Source organism: Podarcis bocagei (genome assembly GCF_964188305.1).
Source record: "Podarcis bocagei genome assembly, chromosome: 13".
Lineage (NCBI taxonomy): Eukaryota > Metazoa > Chordata > Lepidosauria > Squamata > Lacertidae > Podarcis > Podarcis bocagei.
The window spans coordinates 34,642,999-34,661,936 of NC_138138.1; the positions used below are offsets into that span (position 1 = coordinate 34,642,999).

At 46.4% G+C, this 18,938-nt stretch overlaps 1 protein-coding gene across 1 annotated transcript; it reads left to right on the forward strand.

The window, feature by feature from the left end:
- Positions 1-8,548: 8,548 nt before the first annotated feature.
- On the forward strand, positions 8,549-13,588 carry LOC308571800 (vomeronasal type-2 receptor 26-like; the record flags this gene model as incomplete). Its single annotated transcript, XM_081167423.1, has 5 exons — positions 8,549-8,694; positions 9,147-9,438; positions 10,075-10,725; positions 11,280-11,507; positions 12,650-13,588. The coding sequence occupies 5 exons, from the start codon at positions 8,549-8,551 to the stop codon at positions 13,586-13,588; spliced, it is 2,256 nt and encodes a 751-aa protein (XP_081023549.1).
- Positions 13,589-18,938: the final 5,350 nt, after the last annotated feature.

Consider the following 18,938-nt stretch of genomic DNA (forward strand, 5'->3'; position numbering starts at 1 on the left):
TGAGTTACAGTTTCCATTCCCAAGCTGCTGCGTGCAACTCTACGTCTAATGGCTAGATCGGCGAAGCTCCGTCTGAGTCTCCGCCCCTTGTGCACCAACTTAATATCCTAGCCCTGCTCCACCTTTTCCGCCTGACTGCTCTCCTCTGGGTCCCTCTGCCCCCCGGGGTCTCTTCCTTCCGGGATTCTTCTGACGCCGACCCCCCGGAACTCCCTGTCTCCTTGCGCCGGGCTTTAGGACCTGGCTCCCTTTCCTGGCTGCCTACTGCGTCACTTTCCTGTGCATTTGAACTTGGCGCGCGCGCCCAACCTTCCACTTTCCGTCTGACCGTTTCTTCGCTCCCCGATGGAGGTGTGGCCACTCCTGACTCGTGCCCTCCCCCCTGTTGCGAGCTGCCAGCGCTTGATCTCTGGCGCTCCTCCTCTTCCCTGCTCTCTGGCTGTGACGCTGGTCCCGATTTCCAACTGCTCTCCTCTGAGTCCCCTCTGGCTCTATCTTCCTGGGGTGTCCCCCTAGGCTCCCCCCTTGCCCTGACCACTGGTGCTCCTTTCTGTGAATCTTCTGATTCACTGGAAAGACTCAGAGATCTCGGGTCGTCGTCATCACTCATCTTTTCTTCTGCCTCCTCCCCCTCGCTCTCTGTTTCCTCCCTTGCCCTTGCCTCTGCTCCTGAACCCCTGACATCCATCCCCCCCTCGAAGCCCCCCGTTCCCCCCTCCCCTCCTTCCGGTGCGGGAACTGGGTGCTGCTGTGTCAGAGGGACGAACGTCGGATACAGTTCGCTTCCCGTGGCGGGCCTCCATCTGAAGTCTCCCGGTTCTGCCTCCCTGCTCTCGTCGACGACGGTCACCTCCGCTTCCATCTCTGTGCCGCCGTGCTCGAAACCAGGGTCGTCCCCGAAAACGTCCATGTCCGTCTCTCCCTCACTTCCTCCTGGCGGCGTTGCTCGTCCTGGACCTTCCTGCCACTTCCTGCGCCACTGCTCCTCTGGTCTATCGTCCCACCAATACGAGGGTTCTGAGGCAGATCCCGAGGGTGACCCCTCCGGGGAACGGGCGTCTCGTATCGGGTCCTCGTCCGAGTCGAACCCCCGGAACGTGCTGGCAGAAAGCGTTGGCGTGAAAAGCCAGTCGTCGAAAAATTCTGCTGGCATTGGTCTATGTGGGAAGAGGGCATGAAACTCGTCTTTGAGCAGAGGTTCGTCCAAGGCGTAGCCCGGCACCCAGCTGTTCGCACTGGCCGGGGTGCCCTCCTTGGCGAGAAGGTATTCTACCCCTTCTTCCCCCCATCTGGAGTCCAAAATCTCCGTGACTTCGTTGATGCGTTCCTTCTGTGCCACTCCCGCGTGCCCGGTTCCTTCTCTGAGCGGACTCGGTGCCGTTCCGGGTTCCTGAAACCTGTGCGGTGCCTTGTAGGGGGTGAGCACCGATCTGTGGAACACCGGATGCATTCTGGAACCCTCCGGAAGTGCCAGCCTGAAAGCCACCGGGTTGACCTGCTCTTCGACTTGGTAGGGCCCCAGTTGCTTATGCCCCAGCTTCTTCTTGGCCAACGACCTGGCCGGCACTGCGTGGGCTGCTAACCAGACCCAGTCTCCCACATGGATCTCTTCGCCAACCCTTCTGTGTTTGTCCGCTTGCACCTTGTATGCATGTTTGGCCCGCTCCAGGTGTCGCCGCAGCTGATCGTGGACCTCCTGCAACTCCGACGCGAACGCATCTGCTGTCTGCGGCTCCCCCTCCCCCATCCTTTCCAGTCCCGGGAAGGTTCTGGGGTGCCTCCCGTTGTTAGCGAAGAACGGCGTGACCCCCGTGGACACGTGCTTCGTGTTGTTGTAGGCAAACTCGGCGAGCGGCAGGTAATCCACCCACGTCGCAGGCTGTTGATTCGCATAACATCTCAGGTACTGCTGCATGATGGCATTGACCCGCTCCGCCTGCCCGTTGGTCTGCGGGTGTCTCGCCGACGCCAGGTTGATCTTGACGTTCAGGAAGCCCATCAGCTTCTGCCAGAAATTCGAGATGAACTGTCGCCCCCGGTCGGACAGAATAGACCGTGGCAGACCGTGAACCTTGAACACGTGGTCTATGAACAGTTTGGCGGTTTGCTCCGCCGTGGCCACCTTGGCACACGGAATGAAATGTGCCATCTTGGAGAACAAGTCCACCACCACCAGCACGGCCGTCTTGCCCCTCGAGCTGGGCAGATCCGTGACAAAGTCCAGGGCCACCCTCTCCCATGGTTCGACCGGAGTTTGCAGCGGTTCCAACAGTCCGGCCGGTGGTTTGTGCACCGGTTTGGCCCTCTGGCACGTGTCACACCTCGCTACGTAGTCCGCGACTTCCCCTCTCATTCCGGGCCACCAGAAGTCTCTGGCGACTAATTCCACCGTCTTCTCCTTGCCAAAGTGCCCGGCAGTGGGCGCGTCGTGCAGCTGCTGCAGTACCTTGGCGTGAAGTTCGTCTCCCGGCACGTAGATGGCTCCTTTACGGATGAGCAATCCATCTCTCAGCTGGAACTCGTCGGTCGCTGCCGTGCCCCTGTGCACCTCTGCCATCTTTGCTTGCGCGAAGGAGTCATCCTGCAACGCTCGTCGCACCGCCTCCAGGTCCACTGTTGCCGCAGCGCACGCCCACACTGTTGGTGCGAAGATGTGCATGGCGGCTGCTGGCTTGGCGTCCTCCAGATATTGTGGCTTACGAGAGAGAGCGTCCGCCATGATGTTGGTGTCCCCCGGGACATACTCTATTCGGAAGTTAAAGTTCGCAAAGAACTCAGCCCAACGTATCTGCCTTTGGTTCAGGAACTGTGCCGTGCGCCAGTGCTCCAGATTCTTGTGGTCCGTGCAGACCTGCACCGTGTGCTTGGCGCCGATCAGGAAGTGCCTCCATGCTTTGAATGCTGCATGAATGGCCAGCAACTCCCTGTCCCAGATGGTGTAGTTCTGTTCGGACTTGCTGAGCTTCCTGGAGTAAAACGCTCCCGGCCGCCAAACCCCCTGCGGGTCTTTCTGCAGCAGGACTGCTCCCACGGCTCTGTCCGAGGCGTCTGTCTCCACCCTCATCGGCCTGCTGGGGTCGACATGCAGCAGCTGCTCTTCCGACGCGAAGAGACGCTTGAGTGCCTGAAAGGACTGCTCCGCCTGCTCTGTCCAGATGAACTTCTTTTTTTTGGAGCTAAGCGTGTCCGTGATGGCCGCTGTCTGCATAGCGAAGCCTTTGATAAACTTGCGATAGAAGTTCGCGAAGCCGACAAACCGTTGGACCTCCTTCCGGTTGCGTGGGCTCTTCCAGTCCAACACCGCTCGAACCTTGGCGCTGTCCATGGCGAGCCCCTTGTCAGACAACTTGTAGCCCAGAAAATCCACCTCCGTCACGTCGAATTGGCACTTCTCCAGCTTGGCGTAGAGCCTATGCTGCTGTAGCCTGCTTAGCACTTCTTTGACGTGTCTGTCATGCTCCTGCTGCGATTCCGAAAAGATCAGGATGTCATCTAAGAAACAGACGCACGTCTTGTAGAGGAGCCCCGCCAACACGTGATGCATGAACGCTTGAAAAACGTGGGAGCCATTTTGCAATCCAAAAGGCATAACTCTATATTCGTAGGTGCCCAGCGGCGTGAACATGGCTGTCTTCCACTCATCCCCTTCCCGCATGCGAATGAGGTTGTACGCCCCTCGCAGGTCTAACTTGGTGAACACGCTGCCCTTCCGTACCTTTGCGAGGAGGTCGTCAATTCAGGGCATGGGGAAGTCCGATGGCTTGGTCACACTGTTTAAGATGCGATAGTCCACCACAAGTCTTTTTTGGGGCGTGTCCCGCTTCTTAACAAAGAATACAGGACTGCCCCCCGCTGCCTTGGACTCCCGGATGAAACCGCGCTCCAAATTATGATCTATGAACTCTTTGAGTTCCTGCAGTTCGTCCTCAGACATGGAATACAGCTTCCCTTTAGGCAGCGCCGCCCCCGGCAGCAGGTCAATTTTGCAGTCATATGGTCTGTGGGGGGGTAGCCTGTCTGCCTCCTTCTCGCAGAAAACCTCCAAAAATTCTGCGTACTTGTGGGGAATCGCTTGCAGCGTGCCTAGCAGCAGCTGTGTCTCCTCTTCCTCTCCTTCCTGCCGGGGGACGATGCAGTGTTCAGCACAAAAGGAAGAGCCGAAGGTCAGCTGCCTCTGGTACCAAGCCAGCGTTGGGCTGTGCTTGTCCAGCCAACTCATGCCCAATACAATGGGCGTGTCCGATAGTTGAGTGACGTTGAAGCTGATGATTTCCTTGTGATTCCCAAGGCGCATCACCATTGGTGGCGTCTGCTTCACCACTTGCCCCCCTAGCAGCTCCCTGCCATCCACCGTGACCACCTGCAGGGGCAGCGTGGCCGGCAGCAACTGTATAGCGTGCCGGTCTACAAAGTCTTGCCCTATAAAGTCCGCATTGCTTCCCGAGTCAATGGTGAGCGGCACGTCCATGGTGATTCCATTGGGCAGCTGGAGCGATGCGGTGAGCCTCACTACTGGTTTGGGCGGGAGGGGGTCCATGGGCTGTGAAATCTCCGGGGACTTCTTCACTGACACGTCTGGCTGGGCCCCATTGCCTCTTCCTCCAGCCAGACATCGTCGTTTCCCTGCTGTGGTCCTCCTTGTTGCGTTGCTGCAGTTACCATTGCTGAGGCTGCAGTGTGCTTGTGGAGCCTCCGGGGACACTCTTTCGCCATATGCCCTGGATCCTCGCAGATGTAACACTTCCTGTTCCCTCTAGGAGGCTTCGCTTTCACTGTTGTCGGTGCTAGGGCTCTGGCTGCTGATTGAGCCCTTGCACTTCCAACCTCCATAGGTTCCACTCCTCCTCCTGGCGGAGGCGTGGATTGCGCACGCGCTGCTTCTCTGGGAAGGAAGGAGGAGCCCCTGGCTGGTTCGCGCCCTCCACGCCCCTCGTCCCTGCTCCACGGACGTTCTTCCAGCCGCACCCCCACGGCTAGCGCCCTCTGAACGATCTCCTGCGTGGTCTGGGGTCTCTCCCCCCTCGCAATTTCATCTTTAACAGAGCCGTGCAATCCCTCCCAAAACAGGTCTCTTACAGGAGCCGAATCCCTGTCCCATTCCAGAGCACTGACCAAAGCGAAAAAGCGGGCATGATACTGCCTTACGCTGGCCCTCCCTTGTTTCAGTCCATGTATCTGCTGCCGAGCAAGATCCACGTCAATGCTTGATAAGAAACACCCATCCATCGCTTTAATAAAGGCATCCGCATTTTGGAGCGCCGGATCCTTATCCCTCCACAAATTGCGCAGCCATGCAAATGGGACATGATGAACCCCACTTTCTCTTGCTCATCTCTAAAGTCTTTTTTCAGCAGTTCCAGTGCGCACATTACATCTGCTCTAAAGTTGGGGTACTGCTGCAGGTTCCCATCGAAGTGAGAGACCAGACCGCCTGTTCGTCTCGCCAACCCAATTCCCTCCTGTCTGGGTGTCAGTTGCCCGTGCTTCGTAAGCATGTCCAACCTGACCTGGAGATCCCTGCAGGCGGCAGCTGCCTCCTCCTCTCTCTTCCTGGATGCGAGAGCCTCGGCATTCAGTTGTGACACTGCTTTTCTGAGTTCCTCTATCTGCTGCTCAGCCGTCATGTTGTCTGCCGTTCGTGAGCTAGCTAGTAGGCACCTGCTTCTCTCCTCTCCTCGAGGCTGTAGATGCCCACAATTTTTTGAGACGGAGCTTACTGTCAGAGCTGCTTCAAGATCCTAGCTCACAGAGGATCACGCTAGCCAGCGGTCATTAAGTAAAAGTCTTTATTGAGTTACAGTTTCCATTCCCAAGCTGCTGCGTGCAACTCTACGTCTAATGGCTAGATCGGCGAAGCTCCGTCTGAGTCTCCGCCCCTTGTGCACCAACTTAATATCCTAGCCCTGCTCCACCTTTTCCGCCTGACTGCTCTCCTCTGGGTCCCTCTGCCCCCCGGGGTCTCTTCCTTCCGGGATTCTTCTGACGCCGACCCCCCGGAACTCCCTGTCTCCTTGCGCCGGGCTTTAGGACCTGGCTCCCTTTCCGGGCTGCCTACTGCGTCACTTTCCTGTGCATTTGAACTTGGCGCGCGCGCCCAACCTTCCACTTTCCGTCTGACCGTTTCTTCGCTCCCCGATGGAGGTGTGGCCACTCCTGACTCGTGCCCTCCCCCCTGTTGCGAGCTGCCAGCGCTTGATCTCTGGCGCTCCTCCTCTTCCCTGCTCTCTGGCTGTGACGCTGGTCCCGATTTCCAACTGCTCTCCTCTGAGTCCCCTCTGGCTCTATCTTCCTGGGGTGTCCCCCTAGGCTCCCCCCTTGCCCTGACCACTGGTGCTCCTTTCTGTGAATCTTCTGATTCACTGGAAAGACTCGGAGATCTCGGGTCGTCGTCATCACTCATCTTTTCTTCTGCCTCCTCCCCCTCGCTCTCTGTTTCCTCCCTTGCCCTTGCCTCTGCTCCTGAACCCCTGACAATTGCCCTATTCTTTGCTGATCCTGTAAAATATGTAATGATATACCGTACTTATGAGCAGGGAATGAAGACTGGTAATGCCTCTGAAGTTTATTATATATGAGAAAAATACATTTCTTTTAACAACAAAAAATAAATAGTAACAGTATATAAATAGTAACAATCACTTAACAAATAAACATTTTAAAATAGCAAAGAAAAGAGAACACAAACAGAGCAGACCAAAGACACATCTAAGTCCGTATACTTTTTGGATGTCCAATCAGATACCTATATGAAGCTCATGAACAGGATTTGAACAAAATAACTGTTTCCTGCTCTTGTTCCCCCGCCACTGATATATAGAGGGATATGTGACGGCTGGTTTCCGTCAGGGATATCAGCTTAGGCAGTAGAAATAATGAAATAATGAATGGCATTCAGTTAAGTTTTATTCAAAGTATCGGTAGATCTATTGGAATTAACAGACCTGACATCACCAAGATAATTAATTTCAACATGCCTACTGTGAGTACAACTTCATTACATATCATCTAAAGCTATACCTTGGAAGTTGAATGCAATCCATTCCAGAATTCTGTTTGACTTCCAAAACATTAGTAAAGCAAAGTGTGGCTCCACATTGGCTGCAGCATGCTTCCGCAGCCAGTTGGAAACCATGGAAGCCCCGTTGGACGTTCAACCTCCAAAAATAGTTCGCAAACCAGAACACACAATTCCAGGTTTGCGGTGTTTGGGAGCCAATTTTTTTGAGAACTAAGCTGTTCAAAAACCAAGGTAAGGCTGTAACTTCGTCCTCCATGAAAATAATAACAATAATAAAAATAAATATAAAAATAAAAGAAAATTGCTCCAGGCACTCTGGGCAACTTCCAACATATATAAAAACATAAAATTTCCCTATACAGTGGTACCTCGGGTTAAGTACTTAATTTGTTCCGGAGGTCCGTTCTTAACCTCAAACTGTTCTTAACCTGAAGCACCACTTTAGCTAATGGGGCCTCCCGCTGCCGCCACTGCACGATTTCTGTTCTCATCCTGAAGCAAAGTTCTTAACCTAAAACACTATTTGTGGGTTAGCGGAGTCTGTAACCTGAAGCGTATGTAACCTGAGGTACCACTGTACTGGTTTATTCTGTGTGTGTGTCTGTGTGTGCGCGCACGTGTGGGCGCGCATCTGCCTGGACAACACAAAAGAGGAAAATGTTCTGTTGGTAGATTTGCAGTTCATATGATGTAATTTAGCTGTGTGAATTCAACTCTTGTCTTCATTGTTGCCCCCCCCCCCCAATTCTGTAAGAATTGACCGTGCTTATCACTAACTTTGGCTCTGCTTTTCATTAGCTCTAGTTGGTCTCTCTGCCATACCAGTTCCAATGGGCACCAACTTCTAGCTACTGACTGTGTCCTGAAGCAGGCATAGGCACCATCTTGTATTCAAAATCCCATCAACCTCTGTCTGCCTAGTCTGTTGTCAGTTATGATGGGGTTGGGTGGGGATCTAGCAACTTCTGGAGTATTCCACTTTGGGTACCCCTGTTCTGCAAGAAGACATTCCTATGATCAAACACCCCCTTTTCTTTGGCTCTGGACAAATTTCTTGTTTGTCACAGCCAATTCAGGTGCCCCTTGAGCTCCTTAACTGATTGAAAGAAATAAAAAGAAAAAGTTGATTTCAGACATGAAAAGCATGTCCTCAGCAATTCCACATGGAATGCTCCTTGTTGAATTGGGGACTACTTCCTTTTTAATTATCCAAAGTACTCTAATTAACGAGGTACTTTTCAACACTACAGTGCAATTTACTGTGGACTCCTGCAAAACGAATAGCACAGTTTTGAATAATAATATAAATATGCCCTCCAAAAATCTAGGACAGGTTTAGGAATAAAGACTATTAGACAATAATGTGTCAGTCTGATTTCTGACCCTATATATTTCCGTCCTGAGCTTTTTGAGATAAAAATAAGAAATCTGCATCTGGAGAAAACATTTCTGCCCACAATGCTGTTATTGTTCCTCTTGCTTCTGGTACTGCTTCCTCACATGGTAAGCAAAGCGCACATCATTAAGTGCATGGTTGATGATCCAGATCCTCCGCTTCATGAGTACCACCAGTCAGGAGACCTAATCATTGGAGCTATCGCTTCCCACACTTTCATCATCTCCAGTGCAATCAGCTTCATTGAAAAACCCCCATCACCTTTGCCTGAAGAGCTTGCGTAAGGGCTTAACTATAATATTTTAAAGCTATTATACGTTATCAGTCTTAATTTTCATTCCATGAATTATTTGTTTTGAAAGGTTATAAACTATCCAAAGAAACAACTGTTTTTTTTAAAAAAAAAAAGAGGGAAAGCTATGCCCAGTCATTTGTATGAAATTTCACATCCTGAAGATCTTAAATTATACCATTCTGGAACACCCTGCTCTGAATTGCTACTTTACTGATAAAGTATAGGAAAGCATATGTTTTGATGAACAATGGTAATATTTGGTTGTTGTTGTTTTAAACTTTGTATGGGCCACCAAAAGGTAAGGTTACCTCAAGAAAGTTGTTATATGAATATGAATAATGAGATAAGATATAGAATACATTATTTTTATAACATTTGCAATACTTTTCACAACATGTGATGGTTCCTTATGATTCCGAATACAACTTACCTTCTAGTGCAGTACCTAAGAATTATCAGCACATCCTGGCCTTGGCATTTGCAGTAAAAGAGATCAATGAAAACCCTCAGCTCTTACACAATGTCACCTTGGGCTTCCACATCTATGACAGCTATTTCACTGACAAGTGGACCTACCATGCTACAATGCTACTCATATACACCCTGGGAGGCTTTGTTCCAAATTACAACTGTGATGTCCAAACGAACCTGATTGGGGTCATTGGGGGACTGGACCCCCCAACCTCACTTCAAGTGGCAACACTGGTGGATATTTACAAGATTCCACAGGTATGATGGATCTCTTTTGTGTGTGCGTTTGTTGTTCTATGCAGTGCTTTTTTCCCCTTTTTTGAGAAAAAAGGTGCCAGTACTCACCATGAGGTTGTTACAGAAAATGCCGCAATGTTAACATGCGGAGAGAGAAAAGTTCACCTATGTACCATTGAGTATCCCCAGAAAAAAAGCACTGGTTCTATTTGTAATTAGACAGTTTTAGTACTTTTTCAAAATTCATTTTTTTTTGTTTTTTTGGTATACACAGAGTAATATAAATTCATGGTCATTCCATCCTATAAATGTCAAATCTCAGCTGTGAAATAACACAGACCATTTGTTACCTCAACAAAGAAGCCTGTCTGGCTATTTAACCACTTGAATTTTTCCTTAGATCTCAAAACCTGTTAGTTCTTGCAGTTAAGACCCTTTAAGGTAAGGTTACCAGATTTTTCTCAATGAATCTGGGGACACTTTTCAACTTCAATGTATTTTGTATGGGGACTGGTTTGTACGGGAAGTGTCCCCAGGAAACAGGGACGTCTGGCACCCTTACTTTAAGACTCTTATATATGTAGGCATACAACCTACTTCCTCCTCCAGATTCATAGCAATACAATCCCATTCTTTCCTCTCTGCTCTTTTCTTTAGCTCATCTATGGCCCTGCTCCAGTGATGAATGATAAAACGCCAGGCATACCATTCTACCAGATGGTGCCCAGAGAAGACAGTCAGTTTGCAGGGATTCTTTCTTTGCTGCTACATTTCAGGTGGACGTGGATTGGACTCCTAACTATGGATAATGACAATGGAGAAAGATTTGTGCAAAGTGTGGTTCCACCTTTTTCTCAGAGTGGAATCTGCTTTGCCTTCATAGAAAGAAGTCAATCCTTTACCGTTGTCACAGATATTAATAACATGTTCAACAAGGGGGGTAAAATCCATGACAAAATCATAGACAGTAAAGCCCATGTAGTGGTGGCATATGGAGAATCCTATGGGATTGTGTTCTTGAGATGGTTTCCATATCTGTCAGGACAAGAACATATAAAGAAGAAGTCAAAAGGTATAGTGTGGATAATAACAGCCCAGACTGACCTCACTTCAATTGTCTATCAGAGGACTTGGGATACAGAAATAATCCATGGATCTCTCTCATTTATAATTCATGCCAATGATCTACCAGGATTTCAAGAATTTGTTAGAAGCAGAAACCCATCCAGCACCACAGGAGATGGTTTTATCAAGGACTTCTGGCAACAGGCCTTTGGCTGTGTATTCCCAAATACAGATGTGGTCAAGGTGGATGGAGACATTTGCACTGGGGAAGAGAAGCTGGAGAGTCTCCCTGCGTCTTTTTTTGAAATGAGCATGACCTCCCACAGCTACAGTATCTACAATGCTGTCTATGTTATGGCCCATGCTTTACATGCTATGTCCTCATCTAGTCTCAAGCACAGTGTAATGAAGAACAGAGGCATGCAGAAATGTCAGGGCCAAAGCCTTTGGCAGGTAATGAATATTAGAGATAGAGGAAAAGTCATTCTGTGCATATTTGAATGCATAGAAATCCACACTTCCCTACCGAATACAGAAGGTTAAATGCAGCTTTCCTCTGAAATCTGAAATTCTTCTAATTTTACAGTGTTGTTCTCCAATCAAACATTGTGAACAAAAAAGGAACATGTATTTGGGGGAATGTGAGCCCCAAAATATGGATTTTAATGAAAATAGCATTCATAATATGTTCTGTTTGGGAAACCTTGCAAAAATGGAATCTATGTCACATTTATCATTTTGCATACAAGCTCAAGTTGCAGAATTTTCTAATTCCTGCTCTTTCCCTTTAAATTCAGCTCCACTGGTTTTTGAAAGGTGTCTCATTTAACAACAGTGCAGGGGAAAAAGTTTCCTTTGACCAGAATGGGGAGTTAGCAGCTCGTTTTGATATCACGAATTGGATTTTCCCCGCAAACCAATCCTTTCACAGAGTGAAAGTTGGGAGGCTTGATCCCCAAGCTCCTCCAGAACAAACATTTGAAATCAATGAGGATGCTATAAGATGGCACAGGGAATTTAACCAGGTAGGGACAATTTTGGAGAATACTCTACTGCCCCTATTAAATGCTGGATTTTGTGATTGTTGTGTAACTTTTGAGAATTGCTCTAGATTTTAAGGGTTCCAAGCTCCTTATCATCAACATTATATTAATCCCTTTCATTTACACATTAGGCACAGCCTCTATCCATGTGCACTGAGAGTTGTTACCCTGGTTCTTGCAAGAAAGTAAAGGAGGGTGAGCCATCTTGCTGCTACGATTGCATTCCATGCCCAGAAGGGAAGATTTCAGACCAGAAAGGTAAAAAATGTTATATACAGCATTACTAGATAGATGGAGCTCAGCTTCCTTTTAATAATTAGACATTGAGACTTGGGTTTCTTTTTCAGCAGCAGAATATCAGCTGAAGAAACACTTTTCCATACCTTTCAAAACCAGACAATTCTCTCTCTCTACAGAGTTGAGCTTAATTTCCTTAAATAGATTCTTAGTCCCGGCTTCTTTTTGAGCATCAGTGGATAATTTCTAGTGCAACATTCAAAAACATATGGTAGCAATCTCTTCATGACTTTTTAAATTAGACATTTAAGCATTGTAATATACTTGAGCTTAGCCTTGAATATTGTTGTGGGTTTGGAGGTGATGGTGCGTTGAAAGATTCCATTGCTAACTGGGCAGTTGTAAGATAATGTCCTTAATGTGTCACTTAAGCACCTTCATAAACATCCCTTTAATTATTTAGGCTGTGGCTGGGCACTATGACCCCCATCCTAAAATAATGATTTGGATTACAAGATCATTATTGCAATCTGGCCAGTACAAATAATACTTTCTGGGCAAATGGATGGAAGCTGAGCTGGAAGCAGAGCTGAGCTGGAAGCAGAAGGCTGAAAAGCTGAGATACAGAGATATGCTGGATTTGTGCTTCATCCAAAGCTGTGACCAATGGAGAAATGAGATCTGTTGATGCAGTCAGTGCTGTGAGTCTCTCCATCTTAGGACTGTGGGGACAAGTACCTTTGCTTTAATGCGCCTCCAAACCAAACCTGTAACAATATTCAAGCCTGATCTCAAGTATGTTAAAATACCTAAATGTCTGATTGACAAAGGCATAGGCATTAAAAGATTACAGCCATATGTTTATTGCATGATGCTGTAATTTCTAGCTGCACAAAGATTCCATCTTTTTTTCAGATGCAACTGATTGTTATAAATGCACAGATGAAAATTATCCAAACGAAAGACAAGACCAATGTATTCCAAAGGATGTCAGCTTCTTGTCTTATGAAGAACCTTTGGGCCTCTGTTTAGCCTCTTTAGCTCTTTCATATTCTATGATCACAGCTCTAGTGCTAGCAACGTTTATAAAACACCACAATACTCCCATTGTCAAAGCCAACAACCGGGATCTCACCTATACTCTCCTCATCTCACTCCTGCTTTGCTTCCTTTGTGCATTTCTGTTTATTGGAGAACCCCATCTGGTGATGTGTCTCTTCCGACAAAGTGCTTTTGGCATCATCTTCTCATTGGCTGTGGCTTGTGTGCTGGCAAAAACCATCACGGTAGTTCTGGCTTTCATGGCCACCAAACCTGGATCCAAAATGAGGAAGTGGGTGGGAAAGAGTCTGGCCAGCTGCATTGTTCTTTCCTGCTCCCTCCTGCAAGCACTCATTTGTACTGTTTGGCTTGCAACCTCTTCCCCATTCCCAGATGTTGACATGCACTCCTTCACTTCAGAAATTGTGTTAGAATGCAATGAGGGGTCTGTGATTATGTTCTACTGTGTGCTTGGCTACCTGGGATTCCTGGCATTTGTCAGCTTCACTGTGGCTTTTCTTGCCAGGAAGTTACCTGGCAGTTTCAATGAAGCCAAGTTCATCACTTTCAGCATGTTTGTCTTTTGCAGTGTTTGGTTATCATTTATTCCTTCCTACCTGAGCACAAAGGGAAAATACATGGTGGCAGTGGAGATCTTCTCTATTTTAACTTCCAGTGCTGGACTTCTGGGTTGCATCTTTTCCCCAAAATGTTACATAATTATCTTGAGACCTGAGCTGAACAACAAGGAACAGCTGATCAGGAGAAAACCTCAAAGAATGTAATTGTCCATTTTGTTGTTGTTGTTTTTATTTTCTCCACATTGTTGCAAATTTTAAGGTGAAGACTGATTCAAACGTTCCCTAGGAAACCCACAAATTACATTTCCTTTCATAATAGTAAAGTATAATATTATTCTCACATGATTGCTATTGAATACTGGAAGCAATTCTTGTCTCCCTGTGGAAGTTTCCATATCAGCAAGTGACAAGTGGGGTTCCACAGGGTTTCATTCTGTCCCTATTGATGTTCAATGTTTTGATAAATGACTTGGATGAGGGAATTCAAGGGTTGTTCCTCAAATTTGCAGATGACACCAAACTGAGAGGGGTAGCTAATTAGGATTCAAGATGGCCTTCATAGATTGGAGAACTGTGTCCACATTTAGACAACGAATTTCAGTTGGGACAAATGTAACACCTATGAAGAACCATATGTACTGAAAGGACTCAATCCAAAGGATTCAAGTTACAAGAAATGACTTTCTGATTAAACATCAGGAAGAACTTCCTGACAATAAGAGTTGTTTGGAATAGACTCCCTTCTGAGGTTATGGACTTTCCTTTATTGGAGGTTATTAAAGAGAGGTTGGATGTCCATCTGCCATGGGATGCCTTAGCTGAAATTTCTGCATTGTATGGGATTGGATGAGATGACCCTTTGGGTCTTTCCAACTGTACAATTCTATGATATTATGAAATACATAAATAAATGAATTATGGTACCTTTAGAGGAAAAAGAAGGGGAATTCTCAGAGGATTTGTTGGAGGAAGCACCTCTGAAAGGGAGACTTTTTAAATTTGAGTTTCTCAATGCTATGGTAGCCAAAGCAAGAATATGTTTAGAACTACCAGATGAACAATCCTAGGGCACAGAGACAACAGAGGCAACCTCATCTAAAGACACCTTTCAATGTCTACAAATGTATATTAAATGAAACAAATAGCCCCTGCTATAATTCAAGCTAATGCATCACAGAAATATCATGAATGATAGTGAGTCAGAATGATGATGAGATGAGTTTGTGATGAAAATTTACTCCTAAATCACCTATTAATGGTCCATGTCCAGGTGAGGAAATAGCACCTTAAATAACCACTCAGCCAAGAGATATATAGATGCTCGGCATCCCCTAGGGACCCAGTTTATTAGAGGAGCTATTGAAATAGGGCCACCTCCCTAAACCAGTTGTCCAGAGAACTGCCAGTTAAGGGAACTGCCCTCAAGATTTCCGGGGTGGTGCCATCGGTAATGGCGGACTCCCTCTGATCTGGAGGGACCAGCTCCACCGGAAACAGGTGTTTTCCGCTATGGCGAAGTGGGGACCCTTTCAAAAATCACAGGCGGATGAAGCCTGTGACCATGGGACTTGGTGGGCACCTTTAGCGCCCCCCCAACCCGCAAAGGAACCCACTAACGGGCTCCGGAGCGAAGAGGGGGAAGTGGCACAGTGCTGAGAGTCAACTGCTTCTTCCGTGAAGCGAAGCCATGCAGCCGTTGCCAGAGAGTGCTGCCTTTTTCCTGGGACAATTTGGCTTTTAAAACAATCACCGTGAGTACTTAAATTTCGGACAATTGGACTTTAAATAAGGTCTTGCGAGTAGAAAGGAAAATTGGACTTACAAGTTTATTTCAATTTGGCACTGAAATGGGAAGGTCTAAACAGGAAGTCAGCCTTCCGTTTCTTTGTAGATAGATTAAAGCAAAGACATGGCAAACTAGAGTTCAGAAAATCGCTTGTAAAGGATTAACTTTCACCATTTAAGATTGTTGAACCCCCTTCGGAAGCAGGAGAAGTGGGGGGATTTTTTCTGGACTGTTTAAACCTGCAGAAGTGAGTGTAAAGCAAAGTAACTTTCCACCGTCTTGATCCTGGAGTGGGGTGCCAGGACTGACGGTTTTTGAAGCTCATTGACCAGAGACAAACGTTTTTGACAGATAGCTAAAAGAAGAGAAACATAGTGATTCCATTGTTCCCTTTCGCATTTTAAAGGAACAAATATTGACAAAATAACTGGAAAAGGAAACTTTGTGGTTATATCTGCCTTTAAAAGAAAATAACAAATAGAAGTTTTTCCCCTAGAGGGAGCCTGTGAAACTGTAACCAATTCTGAATCGGGGAGCTTGCAGCTGCTACAGATTACGATTGTGGGAATAGACTTCTGACCTTGCAGGACAATGTATTCAGAAGCTCTGTTGTGTGATCTCTGTAAAACAAGTGCCCTATTGGAACAGCTACATGAGAAGACGGACTTGATGACTGATGCGATCAGAAATTTTGAACAGGCAGTGGGAAGTTATATGGAGCCCACCCAGGAATCAAATCAGGAGTGTGCCCTGACAGAACAGATGAGGGAAGAGGATGTTGCTGAATCTTGGGCGCCACAGATGGAGGGAGCTGCGGCCCAGCAGGAACATGAGTTTTTGGATTTGACAAATGAGCTTGGAAAAAGCCAGATTTGGAAAGATAAAGTTTGGTTTGGCTTGGAAATGGGGGGTTGGATAGACCCCCCCTATGCAGGGATGTTTGGACTTTTCAAGTCTGGTAATGGGCCGTGAGATGTTTGGGGTTGTGGGGGCTCTTAATTTTGGAGGGACTTTGAAACAGGTTCTTAAATACCACATTGAGTTCAGTGTGGACTATGGAAAAGGGGCTGATTTGTCGAGAAGGGTCAAAAACATTGTTAAGCTGGAGTTCCCACGAGTGAAAGGAGCAGGAGACAAAGGAAAATATAGCTATAAATATGAAGAAGAGCCGCGGAAGGGACATGGAAGGGACTTAAGGGCCTCGGATATAAGATTACCAGGTTAATGCGCTAGATTTATGGGATAGAAAGGACTGACAAAACCCGGTACCAGGAGGAAGAGACGCTGGATGAAGATTGGATTGTTTTTTGTTTTTTTTTCTATTAGGATTGTTTTACAAAATTGATGAATGTTAGAAAAATGTTGGAACAAAATTATTTGGCTTTAGTAAAAATATTTAAAGAATTATGTAAGAATATTATGGTTATGAGAAATTGCTAAAAGACTTAAGTTTTAAGTTTTAAGGTTTTTTATAGTAAGATAAGATTAAAATAGATTAAGGTAATGTAATGACAGAATATTATGAAATATGGAAAGGATTTGCTGCGACAATTAACAACTAGGATACAAAAAAAGGGAGGAGGAGAAGGTCAAAGAAAGAAGGTAATGACAGTTAAGGATTTGAGAATATTGGATTTGTTTTTAAATGTTTGTGGTATATTTTTGTCTTTTGATCGTGTTGTGTTATTTTTTACTTTGATTTTTATTAATCTGTATTGTTTGATGTGTTTTTTTTGTTTTTTGTTTCTCTTTTTCTACCTTGTTTTCTTTTGTAATTCTAAAAAAATTTCAATAAATGTCATTTTAAAAAAAGAGAGAGAACTGCCAGTTAAGGGAACTGCCCTCAAGTTACATTTAAGTGAAGCTTTAATGAGGTTTTTCAAGTACGACACGTCATTAGGTCATATTATGTATGTAAAGAGGGGTCACAGGTCAAGGGGTTCAAACTGTCATGCTCCACCCACCTATCGTCCATCTTCCTTGATAATCACTCCTCCAAAACCTCATTACCATATCATTCTTACAGTTTCCTGCAATCTGGGGAATCTCAATGAAGCTTGTAGCCTAAACATCCTGATTTTTTTATGCCCTCATGCTATGCAAACAATCCTTCAGAGATAGATAGGCAAGGAATTTTGTAGTTCTGAAAAGATGCTCCCCCCCCATTTACCTGGATTAGAAGGGACATTTGGGCTTGCATTGACCCGTAGTACAAAATGTGATGGCCAGAACAATCCAAACCTAAGTTCCACTAGTATGAGAAAGTTTGGTTGTAGTGAATCTTGGACTTTCCTGGCGCAGAGGGACTGTGCTAGTATAATTCTTTCACCCTGGCAAAGCCAGGACTCAGCTGGCATAACTTAAACTGGCATAAATCCAAAAAGGGTGTGTTTGGGGAAGTGGTGGTGGGCAGGACAAGGAGAGACCTGCATCTATTTCAAACTTCATTTAGCTCAGTCTTGTCATCTAGGACCCAATCCTCAAAATCAAGGCCCACACTCATCCTGAACAGCCTTCCTGAACCCACCGCAGCCATGCCATGTGGCAACCGCTGCCCACCTGGAGTTCCAGGTGAGCAGTTACCTTCAGATAAAGGAGTAGTTGAGAGGAAGCCAGTGTGATGGATAGAAGCCACCCCTCTCTGAACTAGCTAAGCCAGCAGCCAAGGCTCAAAAGCTTCAAAGCAAGCTGATAAGCATATATGATCTCATTTTACATATGTTACATGGTTTGTGGAATGATGAACTGATTCTGGGACCCAAGGCCATGCCAACACTCACCCTTCCTGCTGCTGTCAATAAAGATTTAGCCTGCTTTTATCACATCACCACTGTACAGCCTTGCTATTTGCTGCTGTCATAGATCATACAATGCACTTGCCTGGGCAACACAAAAGAGGAATATGTTCTGCTGGCAGATTTGCAGTTCATATGATGTTATATAGCTGTATGTATACAGCTCTTGCCTTTAGTGTTGGCCCCCCGATTCTCTATTCAAATAGAATTGATTGTGCTGACCACTAACTTTGGCTCTGCTTTTCATTAGCTCTATTTCCACCTATGGTTGGTCTCTCTGCCATACCAGTTCCAATGGGCACCAACTTCGAACCACTGATTGCGTCCTGAAGCAGGCATAGACAACGTCTTGTACTCAATAGGTATTTGGACTAAAAATCCCATCTGCCTGGTCTGTGGTCAGTTATGATGGGGTTGGGGGCTCTAACAACTTCTGGAGGATTCACTTGGGGTACCCCTGTTCTGCAGCAAGAAAATCTCATGATAAAACACCCTCTTTTTCCCTGGCTTTGGACAAATTTCTGGTTTCTCACAACCAATTCAGGTGCCCCTTGAGATCCTTAAGGGATAGAAAAAAGGAACAAGTCAATTTCAGACATGAAAAACAAGTCTTCAGCAACTCCACATGGAATGCATCTTGTTGAATTGGTGACTGCTTCCCTCTTTAATTATCCAAGGACTCTAATCAACTGAGATACTTTCCAACACCACAGTGCAGTTTACTGTGGACTCCAGCAAAACAAATAGCATAGTTCTGAATAATTGTATAAATATACCCTCCAGAAATCTAGGACTGAGGTTAGGATTTAAGACTATTAGACAGGAATGTGTCAGTCTGATTTCTGAGCTTTTTGAGATAAAAATAAGAAATCTGCATCTAGAGAAAACATTTCTGCTCACAATGCTGTTATTGTTCCTCTTGCTTCTGGTACTGCTTCCTCACATGGTAAGCAAAGCGAACATCATTAAGTGC